The sequence below is a fragment of the Pocillopora damicornis genome, chromosome 4, assembly GCF_964200805.1.
Source record: "Pocillopora damicornis chromosome 4, jaPocDami1.2, whole genome shotgun sequence".
In the NCBI taxonomy this organism is placed as follows: Eukaryota; Metazoa; Cnidaria; class Anthozoa; order Scleractinia; family Pocilloporidae; genus Pocillopora; species Pocillopora damicornis.
This window is the reverse complement of record NC_142673.1, coordinates 26,065,033-26,078,606: the sequence shown is the minus strand read 5'-3', so window position 1 is coordinate 26,078,606 and position 13,574 is coordinate 26,065,033. Positions and strand designations below refer to the sequence as shown.

Sequence of the window (13,574 nt, the reverse complement as noted above, 5' to 3'; positions counted from 1 at the left end):
ATTGCTGGAGATTTTCAGAAACTGCCACATGCATTTTTGCCACACTACATTAGGCCGGGTTTGGCATGAATTAAATATGGCGAAAACGCCCACTGGTAATTAACCCGTGGTTTCGTCAACTTGGTAATGGAAGGTCACATGTATGTATTTAAAGCTAGAGAAGTCCTGCTGTTGCATTTTAGTTCATGCAAGGATGGCCTGAAAACTGCGTAATTTAGAGCTGGCAGGCACTCATTTTCGATCATGCAATTAGTATCGATTTATTTCCGTTAAAATGAATATTTACAGAAACTAACCTCACTTCACTTTAAGTAGTACCTATAGCTACCTGTAGACAAAAAATGGGACGAAACGATTTTTTTACCACGTCCGCGATTTTGTTATTTTTCTTTGATTTTTAGAGACATTCACTCTTAATTTGTTATAACACCACAAAATTGCAGCGATGTTTTAATTAATTTAAAGAGTAAGGAGTTTGTAGGAAGCATATTCAGTAAAATCCTGGAATAACATGAAGTGCTAACCAAACAGTCAAACAGAAACTCGAGACATCTCTTGATTCACTCGCACTCCGTAAATTTTAAATTGAGTCTCCCATCAACGCCAGTCATTAGGTGGTCACTGTCTGACGTGAAGAGCCGGATGTTTACACAATCCTCTAAATAAATCAACAGGATCAGAGAGGTCACGTGTCTATGCGTAACAAGTTGGAGACACGTCTCACTGATGGAACAGTGATTGGACCAATCATCATCTCCTCAATGAACCAGAAGGATAACAAGTGACGGTGTCGAAGTGTTATATATAACCATTTTGTGCGCAATCATTGTGGGATAGTTAGTATTCCAAGCTTGCAAATAATCTTTATTCGTATCGTGAAAATTTCCTCATTCGATGATAACAAGTGTTAAGTTTTTGCGTAGTGAGTTATCTACTAACAAATAGATCTCCAGGTCGTTTTGGTTTTGCGCATGCGTATTAAGAACTATGACGCTTTGCTTGAAAAAAGGTAAAAAGGAAATGATACAACGACCCAGGAATATTTTAAATCGAGAAATGCTTGTGTCAAGTTTGTTTCACTGTTTTTATTTGACCTTTAAGTATCAAAGGCAAAAGAAAAAAATATTACTTCTCTCACAATTAATGAAACAGAAGAAATAAGGAAACAAAAGAAGAGAGCAAACAAGTGTGAGAGAGGGAGGAGAGTGGGAGGGGAGGGAGAAGAGGGGGAAGGGGAGGGAGGAGAATGGGGAGGGGAGGGGGAAGTGGGGGCAAAAGGAATTTGATGAAAAAACAAACAAACAAACAAATAAACAAACAAACACTTGTACAAAAACACAAAAAGACGAATGGGAATGAAGAAAACCAAGCAAAGCTACCAAAAACAAAATTCAAAACCAGCCATAAATTGGTCATGCAGCATTTATTTGTTATTTGCTTCTTGGCATAAAAAATAAGACAGTGAAGTCCCAACCATGAACAGAGAAAAACGCTTTGTTTTTCACAAAAAAATAATCATATGTATAATAATTAAATCCCCTATGCCTTCTGCCCACGATTGCTGACATAAACATTAATGAAAGTTTAACACTTATACTTCAAAAATGTATGGAAAATAACCCCTGGAAATAAAGAACATGGAAAATAGTACATTATTTCACACCAACTTTGTTTGTTTTTAAATCTGTTTTCCCCTTAGTAAGGTCTTTTATTGCTTCTTCAATGCGTTTTATTTTAGATTCAATTAAAATATATTTTACATCTGATCTATTCAAATAGCCATAAGTTATCTGATCATTAGGCTAGCTCCAATAAACTCTTAACTTAACATTTTTAACACTCAGCACATAGTAATTTAAAATAACTATTAATTATACTCTTGCATTAAATACAATTCTCAAATTCTCAAGAGGTGCACAATGTAATTTCCTTCGAATATCTTGGTGCAAGGGAGGAAACTAAAGTACCCTCAAAGCTATGGACCCTAATTACACATAAATAAATTGCCAGGAGTAATAGGGCATAATTATTACTATGAATGTTTAACAGATAAGTTGTGATTCTTTACTATGGTGAAGTGCAATGGGTGACTAAATCTTATACAGGGTATTAATATATGTTCAGCTGAACTGTACACACATTTTGAATGGTTATCACTCATAATATATTGGAAGACACACAGAAATGACGTCACCAATAACAACATTTTGCTTCCTTATCAGTCATAAAACAAATAGATTCCATTTTGCCATGGCTCTGTACAGTCTGTAATAGATCATAGAAGACATCACAATGAGACAGACTTGACTGCGCCTTATGTGCCACTGTTGACATCATCTGTGACCTATTACTGAATGGAAACATCACCCCATAGAATCTAATTATTAATTTCATGTTTTGTTTTGCATTCACTTTAACAAATTCAAATTTCATATAATGTAAGGCGAGGTCTAATGGGAAATATGAAGGCATGAAACTCTGGCATGGAAAAGTTATCATGCCATGTGCATATAAATTCTAACATGTGTAACTAACAGAAAGAGCTCTGTGCCAGTAAGTAATTAACATGTTTCATGGTTAAGACAAAGTTGTCTAATGATAAATACTTGTATGTTTTATTTTTACTGTGTAATGAAAACTGTGAAATTTTTCCTAATCTATTTTTTTTGTGTCTTTTTCATTTTTTTTTCCCAGAGTAAAAGAGCATTTGAAGGTAATTGAATATTAAATTTCTCCATATATTTCCCTGAACTCTACTAATGCAGTTAAACAAAATACTTATGGAATAGGAAGAACAATTTAAACATTTATTAGAGTTACTATAATAATATCTATCTTGGTAGTCAGAACCTACATAGCATCAATAATCTAACCTTAGTATCAACTTGTTACATAACTAATGCATTCTCCATCAGTGAGTCAGCACTAGCTCTCAATCTTTCTCTAAACTGCCCTGCTAAACTCCTTGCAGCTAAAGTAAGAATTTGTCTTTTGGAAGAACCTAGAAAAGAAAAGAAAAAAAAGAGTTTGATATCACTTATTCTCCAAATAGTAAGGCAAACCAGCCCAAGCCTTTACAGCTGTAACAAATGTAAGTGGCGAGTTGTCAAAAACTGTCACAAACAGTCACTTGTATTAGGTAAAATCACATTGTTATGTAACATTAGTCACCCATTTATAATTTTGTTCCTTAATCCTTAATGTTTGATTCAGGAGTGATACTGTAAGGAGAGATTTGATGCTCGTCACTCTTGGGGATTAGAGAGTTAAGATAACACCACTTTTTAAAAGTGAACAAAAAAGTATAATGGTTGGATTTGGGTGGGGGAGTTGAACAGTTCTGCCTGAAAATTGTGAGTCAAACAAGCCTCCAATGCAAACTTATCAGCCAACAAAATTTTAAAATTTTGACTAAAAGTTTTAAAAAATGATTCAAAATAAAGTTCATTCTAACTCAAGGAATGCAGTATGTTTAAAATCAGCTGTACCTGATATTTTAGAATGCCAATCGCCATACTCTTGCCCAGAGCCTAGCATGACCTCCCCAAGAGTAAATGATAGCCCTGACCATCTTAGGTTGTAATTAGATGGGGTGCTTTCCTCTGCTTTCTTGATATAAAAACTTGGAATTTGGACTGATTGAGAGAATGTTTCAAGCTCTGTCTTTGAAGTTGGGTCACTCAGTGCAAGACATGTTAAACCAAACCACCTAGGAAAGAAAAATGTCAACTCAATAAATAAGTCTGGACAAAAAAGCAATTTGGCTTGAATCCAAGTTTTTTCTTAACTATTAAAATGGAGTTATTTTAAGAAGCCATTATATCGTTTTTCTTCAACTCCACTTTAAAGTCAACTCCCTTTTTTTGTTTGAACTGGGTACAAATAAAGAAGTTTTTGTTGCTGTTAAAATAGAGTTTTTATTATGCAAGAAGGTACTTCATGTCACAGAAATTATAAATCATTCTCTAGCTGAGAACAATCACTATGACTGTAAAGATACATCAAAGGGAGCAGTAACCTACTTGCCAGGTAACAGCTCTGACAACATTTCTTCCACTCCAATGATCACTTGACCTTCCTGCATTTTCTTTCCACGCACTAAACTGGCTATTCTATGCTGTGCTCCCTTCACCCCAGCTGAAAATCCTACAGGAAGGGGAGCAATCCCAGATGTTGAGGAATTTGACTGCGCGGTAACATGTTCAAACACTTGACGGAACCCATCCTTTATTGCTTCTATGGCTTCAGTATCAGTGGTTGCAACAGCCAGGCTTATAGACTGTTCTCTTCTGTCTGCTAGCAAAAGTGAAAAAAATACATAAATTTACATAGATTGACACTAGCTATACATCAGTTGGCCCCATGACCCCTGACAGTGACTAGGATCTAGGACTAATTTTTCCTTGCAATAAAAGAATTAACCCTGTATCAAACATTGAGGTCATGAGAATAAAGGAAATGATCACCAACATAAAAATCTCTTGACTATTACACAAATTCTCATTATCGGCACCTCAGGAAATGTATAGAGAACAGTTGGGAGAAAATACAAACTGATGTTAAGGTGTAAAGGATTATGCAAATGAATCAAGAAACATGGCTGATACTTGTTTTCTTTATACTCATGCAGAGGTATACATGTATTTTCATGTACTGTAAATTTTCACAATGAAATAACCTTTTCACCCCTAGGAGTGATGAGCACCTAATTTCTCCTCACAGTATCACCTCTGATATCAAAAAAAAAGGTTACCAGAATAAAAGATATGATCACTAATGAAATAAGCTCTTGATTGTTAAATTTAAAACAAATTCTCCCGGTAAGCATCATAGAGAACAGTTTGGAGAATAAAATTATACGCTGTGAAGTAAGGGTGTGAAGGATTATATGAAAGAACTAATTAGGTAGCATTACTCATGCTTCTTTCCTTTACAGTGCTATAAGTCAAAGTGTATGTTCACATACTGCAAATTATTGGTTTCATACTGAATTTAAAATAAGATATTTCTGATACATGAATGTGACTGATGTTTACAACACAGCTCTTATAAATGGTGCAGAGGTTTAGTCTTTGGTGCTTTAAATCAACAATTAAAAGAACCTCCCTAAAAATTCAAATCAAGTTACCCACATAAGTAGTCCTCCATTTCTGGGTCAAGTGTTGTGATCACACTTTCAACTGAAGTCTGAAGAAAAATACAGACAAGTTATGACAATTTTCAAAATGCTTTTAAGATTTATAACTGATTCTAAAAATTATTAATATGAATTCTGCCCTTATGATAGTCTGCTTAAAGCTGGTTTTAAATTTGACTTTTCATCTGTTCTATTGAATAATTTGTTTCCACTGATTCAGGCCACTGCGATGACTTTGTTTTACTTTAAATGACACTTAATCAAAGAGCATGCAAGAATAACACACTAGTGCTTTGACAGTCAACATCAGCCCAACGATATTGATATAACAACAGACTCACATAATTGTACTGGGTTTAAACCGATGTATGCTTTAGTGCAAAATCTTAAATTAACAAAGATCAAAATTTGTCAGATGTTATTCTATAGATCATTACTTTCACACACTGTTGAACCTAATGAGGCTTCATTTTGAAATAATTTTGATCGATTTGGAATTTAACAACGTTGCAAAACGTATGATAAGTGAATTGTTTTCATTCAACATATTCTAACAATACCTTGGTTTTCTCCATAATATTTCTACCAATGTTCTGCGTTGTTTGTAATCCAACCGACATTGCAGTGGACATCCAGCCCCAAACCCCGCTAGTTAAGTCATCATTCCCATCGCCATCCTGGTCAGAAGTTTGCCCCTGGCCTTGCCACGTCGATGATGAATTTGGAGATGATTTACCACTCTTATTTTCCATGAGATCACTTGCTGAAACGTCCGTGCGAATCTTCTGCTGAACGGGGCTCGTTATTTGGGTTACCGAGTGCGAATGAACCGAAGTGACGCCACGTGAACTCGATTTTTTATCCCCAATGGAAACAGGAGAAGTAGAGGTGGACATGGTGCTCGAGGAAGTCGAGTCGATTTTAACGTAACCTTCTTCTTCCAATGCGCTTTCCACTTCTTTCGTAATGTCCATCTCAGGTTAAAGATATTTCAAGTTCCTTTTAACCTTTGATCACGGGTTGTTGATACGAACAAATCGCAAAAAAGTAAAAAATATATTCATCAACAAGCACAAAAGTCAAGAGAATGCCATCAACTATTGATCAGGCTCCATGGCAGAGCCTCGCCTGGAAGTAGAAAATAGTACAGAGGGGAGGGGATGCTCGGGTAAATTTCTCAAAATTCCCGGTAACGTGACGAGCCCTTAATTAGTCTCCTCAGTCATATTTCACAGGTTCTGGCACCTAACCAGTCCATTTTGTTTCTTAAGATGATAGTTTTATTCGGTGATTTTTAATACTCTTGAACACCCCATCTTGAACGAAAACAGAACAGCTTCACGTGCTTGTAAAGTTAGGGGACTTCAAAAAACAGCTAGCTCAAAATCCCCAACAAAAGAGGTCACAACAGTTGATAAATTTAAATTGTGAGTATAATGAGGCACAGATCTTCTTTAAAGATCCAATCTCTTTTTGATATACATTTCTAAGGTTGGTTTAGATAACCGAGTTGTACCAAACTTGATAAAATTATATTTTACATTTCTTACTGGGTGCGACTTAAATTGATAATATTTTGATCTATTATATACGGTACTTTAAACGACTGTCTTTAAAAAGCAGGTTTACATTGTACTCTCAACAGATATCAACATGCAGCTACCAGCACCTTACAAACGATTTACTAACGTCATTTTAATTAAGGAAAGAACAGACTATAGCGCTGATCGAAACTGAATAATCACAACCGCTTTACGCTTCTTGCGTTTTTGCGTCCTAGTGAAATGGACCAATCAGCTTTCGGGGACTAGACCAAAAGCAATCGGCACTCGACTCTCATGATTTCTGCTCAAGTTGAAACGATAGTCACTAGTACTGCCACTGAAAATCGATCAGATTACGTTCAATAATAGATTTAAAGAAAGTCTCAACCAACCGTCATTGGCAAAATAGCAAGTAAGTTAATAACAAAAACATCAAAAAAATATGTTCAAACTAAAAGTTTTCAACTTTATTTCCATAACCTAATCATCGGGAAAATTATTATAAAAACTTCCCTTTCAATATCGTTCAATATTTTAAAAAAAGTTCTCTATGGGTACAATGCCGCTTATCTTTTTTTGTGATTTTTTCATCTTGAGATTTTTTTATTCCTGTTATTATTATTATAATAATTATTATTCATTGTTACTTTCTTACCAAGTAACTCTTCACACATACATTTTATCTACCCCGGAAAAACCTATCTGATGCCTTCCTCATATCAGCGGTGGAAATAATGCAGATGATTTTTTCCAGTATTCTTAGGCTCAGAAAATGGGGATCAAGTTTCTAAACTCCACAGCTCCAGGGACCAACCCTTTCTCAAAGTTCATTAAAAAGGTCAAGTCTCCAAAACGTCCCATGAATTAAAACACATTTGAATCTGTGGGACATTTCTTGTCCTGCTGGTAGGTTTTGGCTAATCTACATGAAGAGATTTATATTCTCTCTCACCAATTATTTTCAGGAACTAGCTACATCATGGGCCTGAATAGTTAAGTTTAGCGACCTTAACTCTTTGACCCTTGACCCTTGAAAGAGACAAACATCTAATATCTCTTTAAAATATCACCCCTGAATCAAACATAAAGGTATAAGGGAAATTATCACTAACTAAAAGAAGCTCTTGGTTGTCAAACAAATTCTCCTTGTCAGCACCCAAGGAAATATATAGAGAACAGTATGGAGAATATGCATACTGATGTTATTATGGTGCAAAGATTTACCAAATATAAGTCTGAATTGCAAAAGATGGAATAATTTCACTGATGATTGCTCCCTTTTTATCAGTGATGTCAAAGGTAACATTTCTTCCTTCAGTGTTTTGTATCACCATAACAGTGTTGCCCTCTGGTGTGACAAAGCCAATAAACTCCAAGGAAGTTTCTTCAGAGCTGTTTACTTCAATTCTGTGAGAACCTGGTGGAACGAATTTGCTGAAGTGGCCAAGATGATAAAACATTGGCTGAAAAAGATTGGACAAAATTATGTCATAAACTGGTTGGAATCTCAGAATACCTGACAATGTTAAAAAAAATATCCTGTAGTTGATGTGAGTTTTAAACAGTAAATTTGTTACATAATCAGGGCCAATATAGATGTTTAGATTATAACTCTTTAAGTCTTGCTGTGATTAAAATGAAACTTCTCCCAAAAATATCCATACATTATCAAGCAAACAAGAGATGAGAATGCGCAATCTTGTCTGGTATAAGTTGTCATCTTGATCTAACACCAAATTATTGTAACTAGGGAGAATTAAAAATCTCATCTTGGAAGTTAAAGGATTAGCTAAATCAAGTATAATCAAGGAACACTAAACATTAAAGAAGAATAAAAAAAAGTTAAAAAGAAAAGGAGAGGCATTCAGATACCCCTGCTTGCCTCTTCTTTTAAAGGCTCAATTAACATTGATTCTATGACAACTTTACAACTTTGCTGAAACAGAAGTGGAAGTAGATGAAGAGCTGAGACTGTCATGTTAAGTGGATTATACCTGTTTGTAGAAGGCTTTATTTTCTGCATCTACAATAATTGGGGAATCAACAAAGTTCTTCACCCAGTTAGGTCCTCCTTGCAAATTAAGAGCTATGTTCCAATCCACCCATCCACTTGACCAGTGGGATAAATTCTAAGATTAAAAAAGAACCAATGTCATGTCATCCACTGAAAATATGATGGCAGCAACAGAGTGTCAGTAACTGTCTGTTTTGAAAGATGATGATGTTAGGAAGCCTAGTTTGGTTTGAAAGAAAGAAGAATCTCTATTCAGAATACAATCCCAGGGGGAACTCCATCGGTAGAGACTACAGATACAAAGGCTAAAGGAGTATTTTTCAGGCACAAAAAACAATTGCAGAGGTGTATCTCTAATAGAAGTGTCCTTTCAATATAGTGAAAAGATCTAAACTATAAGGTTATGAGAGCATCTTTCAGTTGGGAACTTACAAGGCTTAATTTCAATAGAGTTTGAGATAAAAAGAAAGGGAGCACTCTGCACTTTGAGAGGCTAATCTTATTTTCCTCATATTTCTTTTCTTCTAATTATTATTTTGATTATTTTAACATTTCTTTGCTCTGAATATAACGGTGTTACGAGTGTCGATGTAGAGCAGGGTTGTTCCTAGACAAAACTCAGGATCGTCGGTAACAACAACAAACTGTTTTATTTCCGTGTAGTTGACTTTTGTTTTTATAGCACTAAGCTTCCTTGCAAATCTCTCTCTCTGTTCGATGGAACTGTCGCTCTTATATACATAAAGTATAAGGATCTAGAAACTTCTCTAAAGAACTAAATTTAGTAGATTAACACGGTTTCTAAATTTGAACAATTATGTAAGAAATAGAACCTTCCAGAATGTTCTTTTTACTAGAAGGTCACCTCTAGATGACTTTGGGTTCTAGAATGTTCTGGGACTTTACTTAGACAATTTTTCGTAACAAACAGTAACTGTATAAAATATGAAATCACCTCAATGATGCTATGTGCATAATCACTTCCTCTAGACCACTGACCAAGGTGAACTCCTCTCTCACTAGGGGGTCCTGTCCAGCCAGTACACGCTTCCGTGTTTAGAATAAAGTGGTTGGGAAATCTATACAGTGAAACCAATTCAGCTACTTTGAGTAGACAATCACAGTAGTAAATGATATATAGTCATTTAAGTTTGCATTGTGTATTCTCTTCCAAACCTCCGCTTTACTTTATAATAAAGTGATATTATATGTGATACTTTACCCTACTAAATGTGCATAACAATTCTTGTCATCCTTGTTACAACTAAATTTAGCTGCATATCTTCTTTAATCCATGCTTAGTGACTGAAAACACCCACCTGTGTTTAGTAGTAGCACATGCACAGTATCAGCTAAGTTTAATATTAAACACAATATTCAGGTCTGGATACTGTCCAGTAAAAAGATATTCAGTGAGGGGAGCACATTAATGAGTAACATAATAATTATACTTATTTCTAACTGACTGTGTTGCTCACTATAATGAGGTAGAGGATAGCTATTAACTGCCAATGAAAATAAGAGTAAAATAATAAAATAACGTCAAGCAAAATTTATGCTGACATACTTTTTGTGCGTTGCAGATAATGCATCAGGTGAGGTATCATTCTCATTATACCAATGAACTGCAATGCCAGAAACATATTCAACTGTTTCCTTATCTCCAAGGATGGTATCTGCCCATGGCTCAACATACATCCGGTTATCGTCAACCATCATTAGTTTCACATCAGAGTAGCCAAACTTCTCCAAGGTTGGACCTAGGTCCTCTTTGATGAAATCTCTCTCCATCTCCTTTGTGTAACCCATTGTTTGAAAGGCATACCTTCAAGCAAAGGTTAACCAGTGAAATAGCACACAAATTTTCTAGACATTTTCTTGGAGGGCTGAGGCAATTAATCAAATTCCATTTTAAAACAACCTCTCTACGTGAACAAACTATTCAATAGTAAAATATAATTTGAGACTATGGTAACATTGAGAAACCTACATAGATAATTTAAGATACCCTCATTGGAGTTTTCTTCCTAAAAAACCACTCCCAGTCTGAAACATCAACTGCATGGCGAAGATTACTGTGGCTAAAATTATCCTTATTGAAAGACATCAATTGACTGTACAGTGCTGTAGGACCTGAAAGCTGTTGTTAAAGAACATAAAAGGAAAGTGCAAATCCGAGCTTAAAGAAATTACTGAAAGGATGGTTTTCATATGTCAGGAGGACGATTTACCCTACTTCCTACCATCCCAAATTTTGCTTTCCATTGATCATTTTTCTTGGGACCCAATGAAAAATAATTTGTCTTTGACAATTATGGACAGTTAACAATAAATCTAGGATTTGTGTTTTCACCTGATGCTAAATTCAGGTTGAAACAGTCTAATTCCTGAGCATCTAGAATTTATCTTACAGAATGATGCAAAAACCAGTTTTACAGCCTGTGGAACCACAAATATGTCTCACCATGGGATGAATCCAGTGCTAGGTTCATTCTGTACAGTAACTCCCCAGATTTTCACCCCATTTTCTTCATACTCCTTGATGAACTTTGCAAAGTACAAAGCCCATGCCTTATGATATTTGTCTCCTGCCACTCCCTTTAATGTTCCAGCTCCTTGCATCTTGCCATTGGTTTTCATCCATGCAGGTGCAGCCCAAGGACTTCCAAAGAACTTGAGGGTCCTTCTACTCATATTTGATGCAGATAACAACAAAGGAATCTTCAGCTTGAAGTCTTCCATGACCAAGCTAAAGTTTGACATTTCAAAATCTCCTTCATGGTCATCATAAGAGTAAGGCCAGGTAGAAAAATCGCAGCTGGCCATAGGAATACGCCCAAGGGAATACTCAATGCCATCTGGAGAAAAGTATGAAGATAACAGCTTCTGCTGCAAGGTGGAGCTGATGTTTAATATGTTGATTCCAGCCGCATCTGAAGAAAAATGAACTTGGGACTTAAGCAAGATTTACTGGTTGATGGGGTTGGGGAGACTGGGGGAAGGATCCTTCAACAATGTTTAATTGGTGTTTCATTGGTATTTAAGGTATGCCACGTTGTTCAATGAATTGGATGATCACATTTTTGTAATAAAAAGGAGAGTAAAAGCACTACAGGAACACCCTCATCACCCCCCCCCCCCCCCTCCCTCCAACCTACATTCTCATTACCTGTATCCCTGGAAATGTATTGAGATTGTAAGGAGAAATTAATTCTTCGTCACTTCAAGTCTGGCAGTGAAAGGGCTGAGAGGATCATAACACCATTGGATGGGCCAAAATGTCTCTACCAAGACCATTGCCTTTGGCTTACAAGTTTGATGGAAAGACATGTAAAGATTTTTTTCTTCATTCAATCTGCCTGAAAATATTGGCAATAGCCTCACTTGTAGGAATATTGATCTCTGTTCTCTGCCATAGCTATACATTTGGTGTATCAAGGAAACTAGTTGAATCAATTAAAGAAGCTTTGTGTAGCTCAATTAAAAAATTTGAGACCATTTGTTTTCGGCAATATTGGTTGTAAATACCCCGAGGTAAAAGTTGTCGATTTTAGTTAAATCTTAAGCTTTCAAAAATGATCCTCTAGAACAGGGAGATAACAACTCGACAAAGGATAACAATACTAAACCTGTAAAAGCTCCCCCTATTCCTAGTATAGTTTGAAAAACTTCATCCTGATTAACGACAAACTTGACCTCGACTTCAGCAGGGTGCTGTAGTTTTCTGGAGAAACCTGGTTTTTTAACCTTCCCCGTCCTTAAATTGAAACGATCGCCTGTCTTTGAGCTGGTGTAAACGGCATACTCTTGCTCTGACAAAGGACTTCCCTCGCTGAAGGCATCGCAGCCATGCTCATCAGAACACACACAGACAGTACCCCCATGACCAAAGTCTTTGCTATGGCACGCTGAATATTTAGGTGGTGAAAATCGAACTGTCGCTACAAAGGACAAAAAGCAGCATGCGAAAGAAAGAAAAAGAATTCCTGCTTTCCTGAGATGCATACTTTCTCAACGTTAAAATTACGAATAAGCTCTCCCAACTACTGCAATTTTCGAGCAGGCGCTCAGTCCCAGGCCGCCGGAGTGTTCGATATTTCTACAAAATGAAATCATACCAAAAGAAATATTATTTTAAGCGTTTGTATTCAACATGACTGGACATGGTTGTGTTGGTCAGCGTAACACAGAATGCATCCTACGGACTGGCTCTTTTGTCATTGGTCAGTTTTGCTTTACACGAGAATAATTCATGGAGGGTTGTTTTCGTTCGCTTACTGAGAATACTGTGAGCTTACAATATCGAGGGGTACGAGAGTATTCTTGAAGTCTGTATATATATATAGGCATATAGAATAATTCGGTCGGTCTGTAATCATACAACTGATTGACAAAATCAGACGAAGTGTTTAGCTTTTGTTTATTACCAGTTAATCAAAACTTCAGAAAACTCTTGCAAGACATTCGAGGAAAAAATCGGTTGAATTTATTCGAAAATAAAACCACGACAGTTGACGTTTTTCTCCGAGAAATTGGACCCATAGGTTTATTTAATCAGCACACGAAATTATTCTCCACTTCACAAAGCGAAAAATAAACGGTTTAATGTTACTCCACCAGCAAATTTTTTTGGTAATGTACAAATCTCAGTTTTACCTCACACGATTAAAATTACTGTCAATAAACGTTCAACTGATGATCACGAGGTGGCCACAGGTAAAGGCCTGTTGAAGGGTGTCGAGCTTCTTATCGCCCTTTTTTTTCTTTTTTTCAGATGAAGACACAACTGGTTTTAAAGCGTTTTTTTCCCCGATATTCATTTTCAAGATAAAATTAATTATCTCCCAAAAGGTGTAAGAAAGCTATATTCCGCCGTTTT

The 13,574-nt window shown here is 36.1% G+C and overlaps 2 protein-coding genes and 1 non-coding gene across 4 annotated transcripts; all 3 read right to left on the bottom strand.

Annotated features, from left to right (window-relative positions):
- Window positions 1-674: 674 nt before the first annotated feature.
- On the bottom strand, window positions 675-776 carry LOC113686745 (small nucleolar RNA U13). The gene has a single exon (XR_003447679.1). It is a non-coding gene; the product is annotated as a small nucleolar RNA U13 (small nucleolar RNA).
- Window positions 777-1,408: 632 nt separating this feature from the next.
- LOC113686718 (protein PRRC1-A) lies at window positions 1,409-6,407 on the bottom strand. Of its 2 annotated transcripts, none has more exons than XM_027204372.2 (5): window positions 5,698-6,407; window positions 5,133-5,187; window positions 4,023-4,293; window positions 3,489-3,709; window positions 1,409-3,001 (listed from the first exon to the last, which is right to left on the bottom strand). In XM_027204372.2, the coding sequence occupies exons 1-5, from the start codon at window positions 6,109-6,111 to the stop codon at window positions 2,889-2,891; spliced, it is 1,074 nt and encodes a 357-aa protein (XP_027060173.2). In that variant the 5' UTR covers window positions 6,112-6,407; the 3' UTR covers window positions 1,409-2,888. The 2 variants fall into 2 exon arrangements, with proteins under 2 accessions (XP_027060173.2, XP_027060172.2); XM_027204371.2 differs by having other exon boundaries at window positions 4,023-4,296; window positions 5,698-6,285.
- Window positions 6,408-6,552: 145 nt separating this feature from the next.
- On the bottom strand, window positions 6,553-12,803 carry LOC113686723 (lysosomal acid glucosylceramidase). Its single transcript, XM_027204383.2, has 6 exons — window positions 12,325-12,803; window positions 11,160-11,628; window positions 10,263-10,520; window positions 9,651-9,774; window positions 8,676-8,810; window positions 6,553-8,144 (listed from the first exon to the last, which is right to left on the bottom strand). The coding sequence occupies exons 1-6, from the start codon at window positions 12,698-12,700 to the stop codon at window positions 7,902-7,904; spliced, it is 1,605 nt and encodes a 534-aa protein (XP_027060184.2). The 5' UTR covers window positions 12,701-12,803; the 3' UTR covers window positions 6,553-7,901.
- Between the last annotated feature and the right edge of the window lie 771 nt (window positions 12,804-13,574).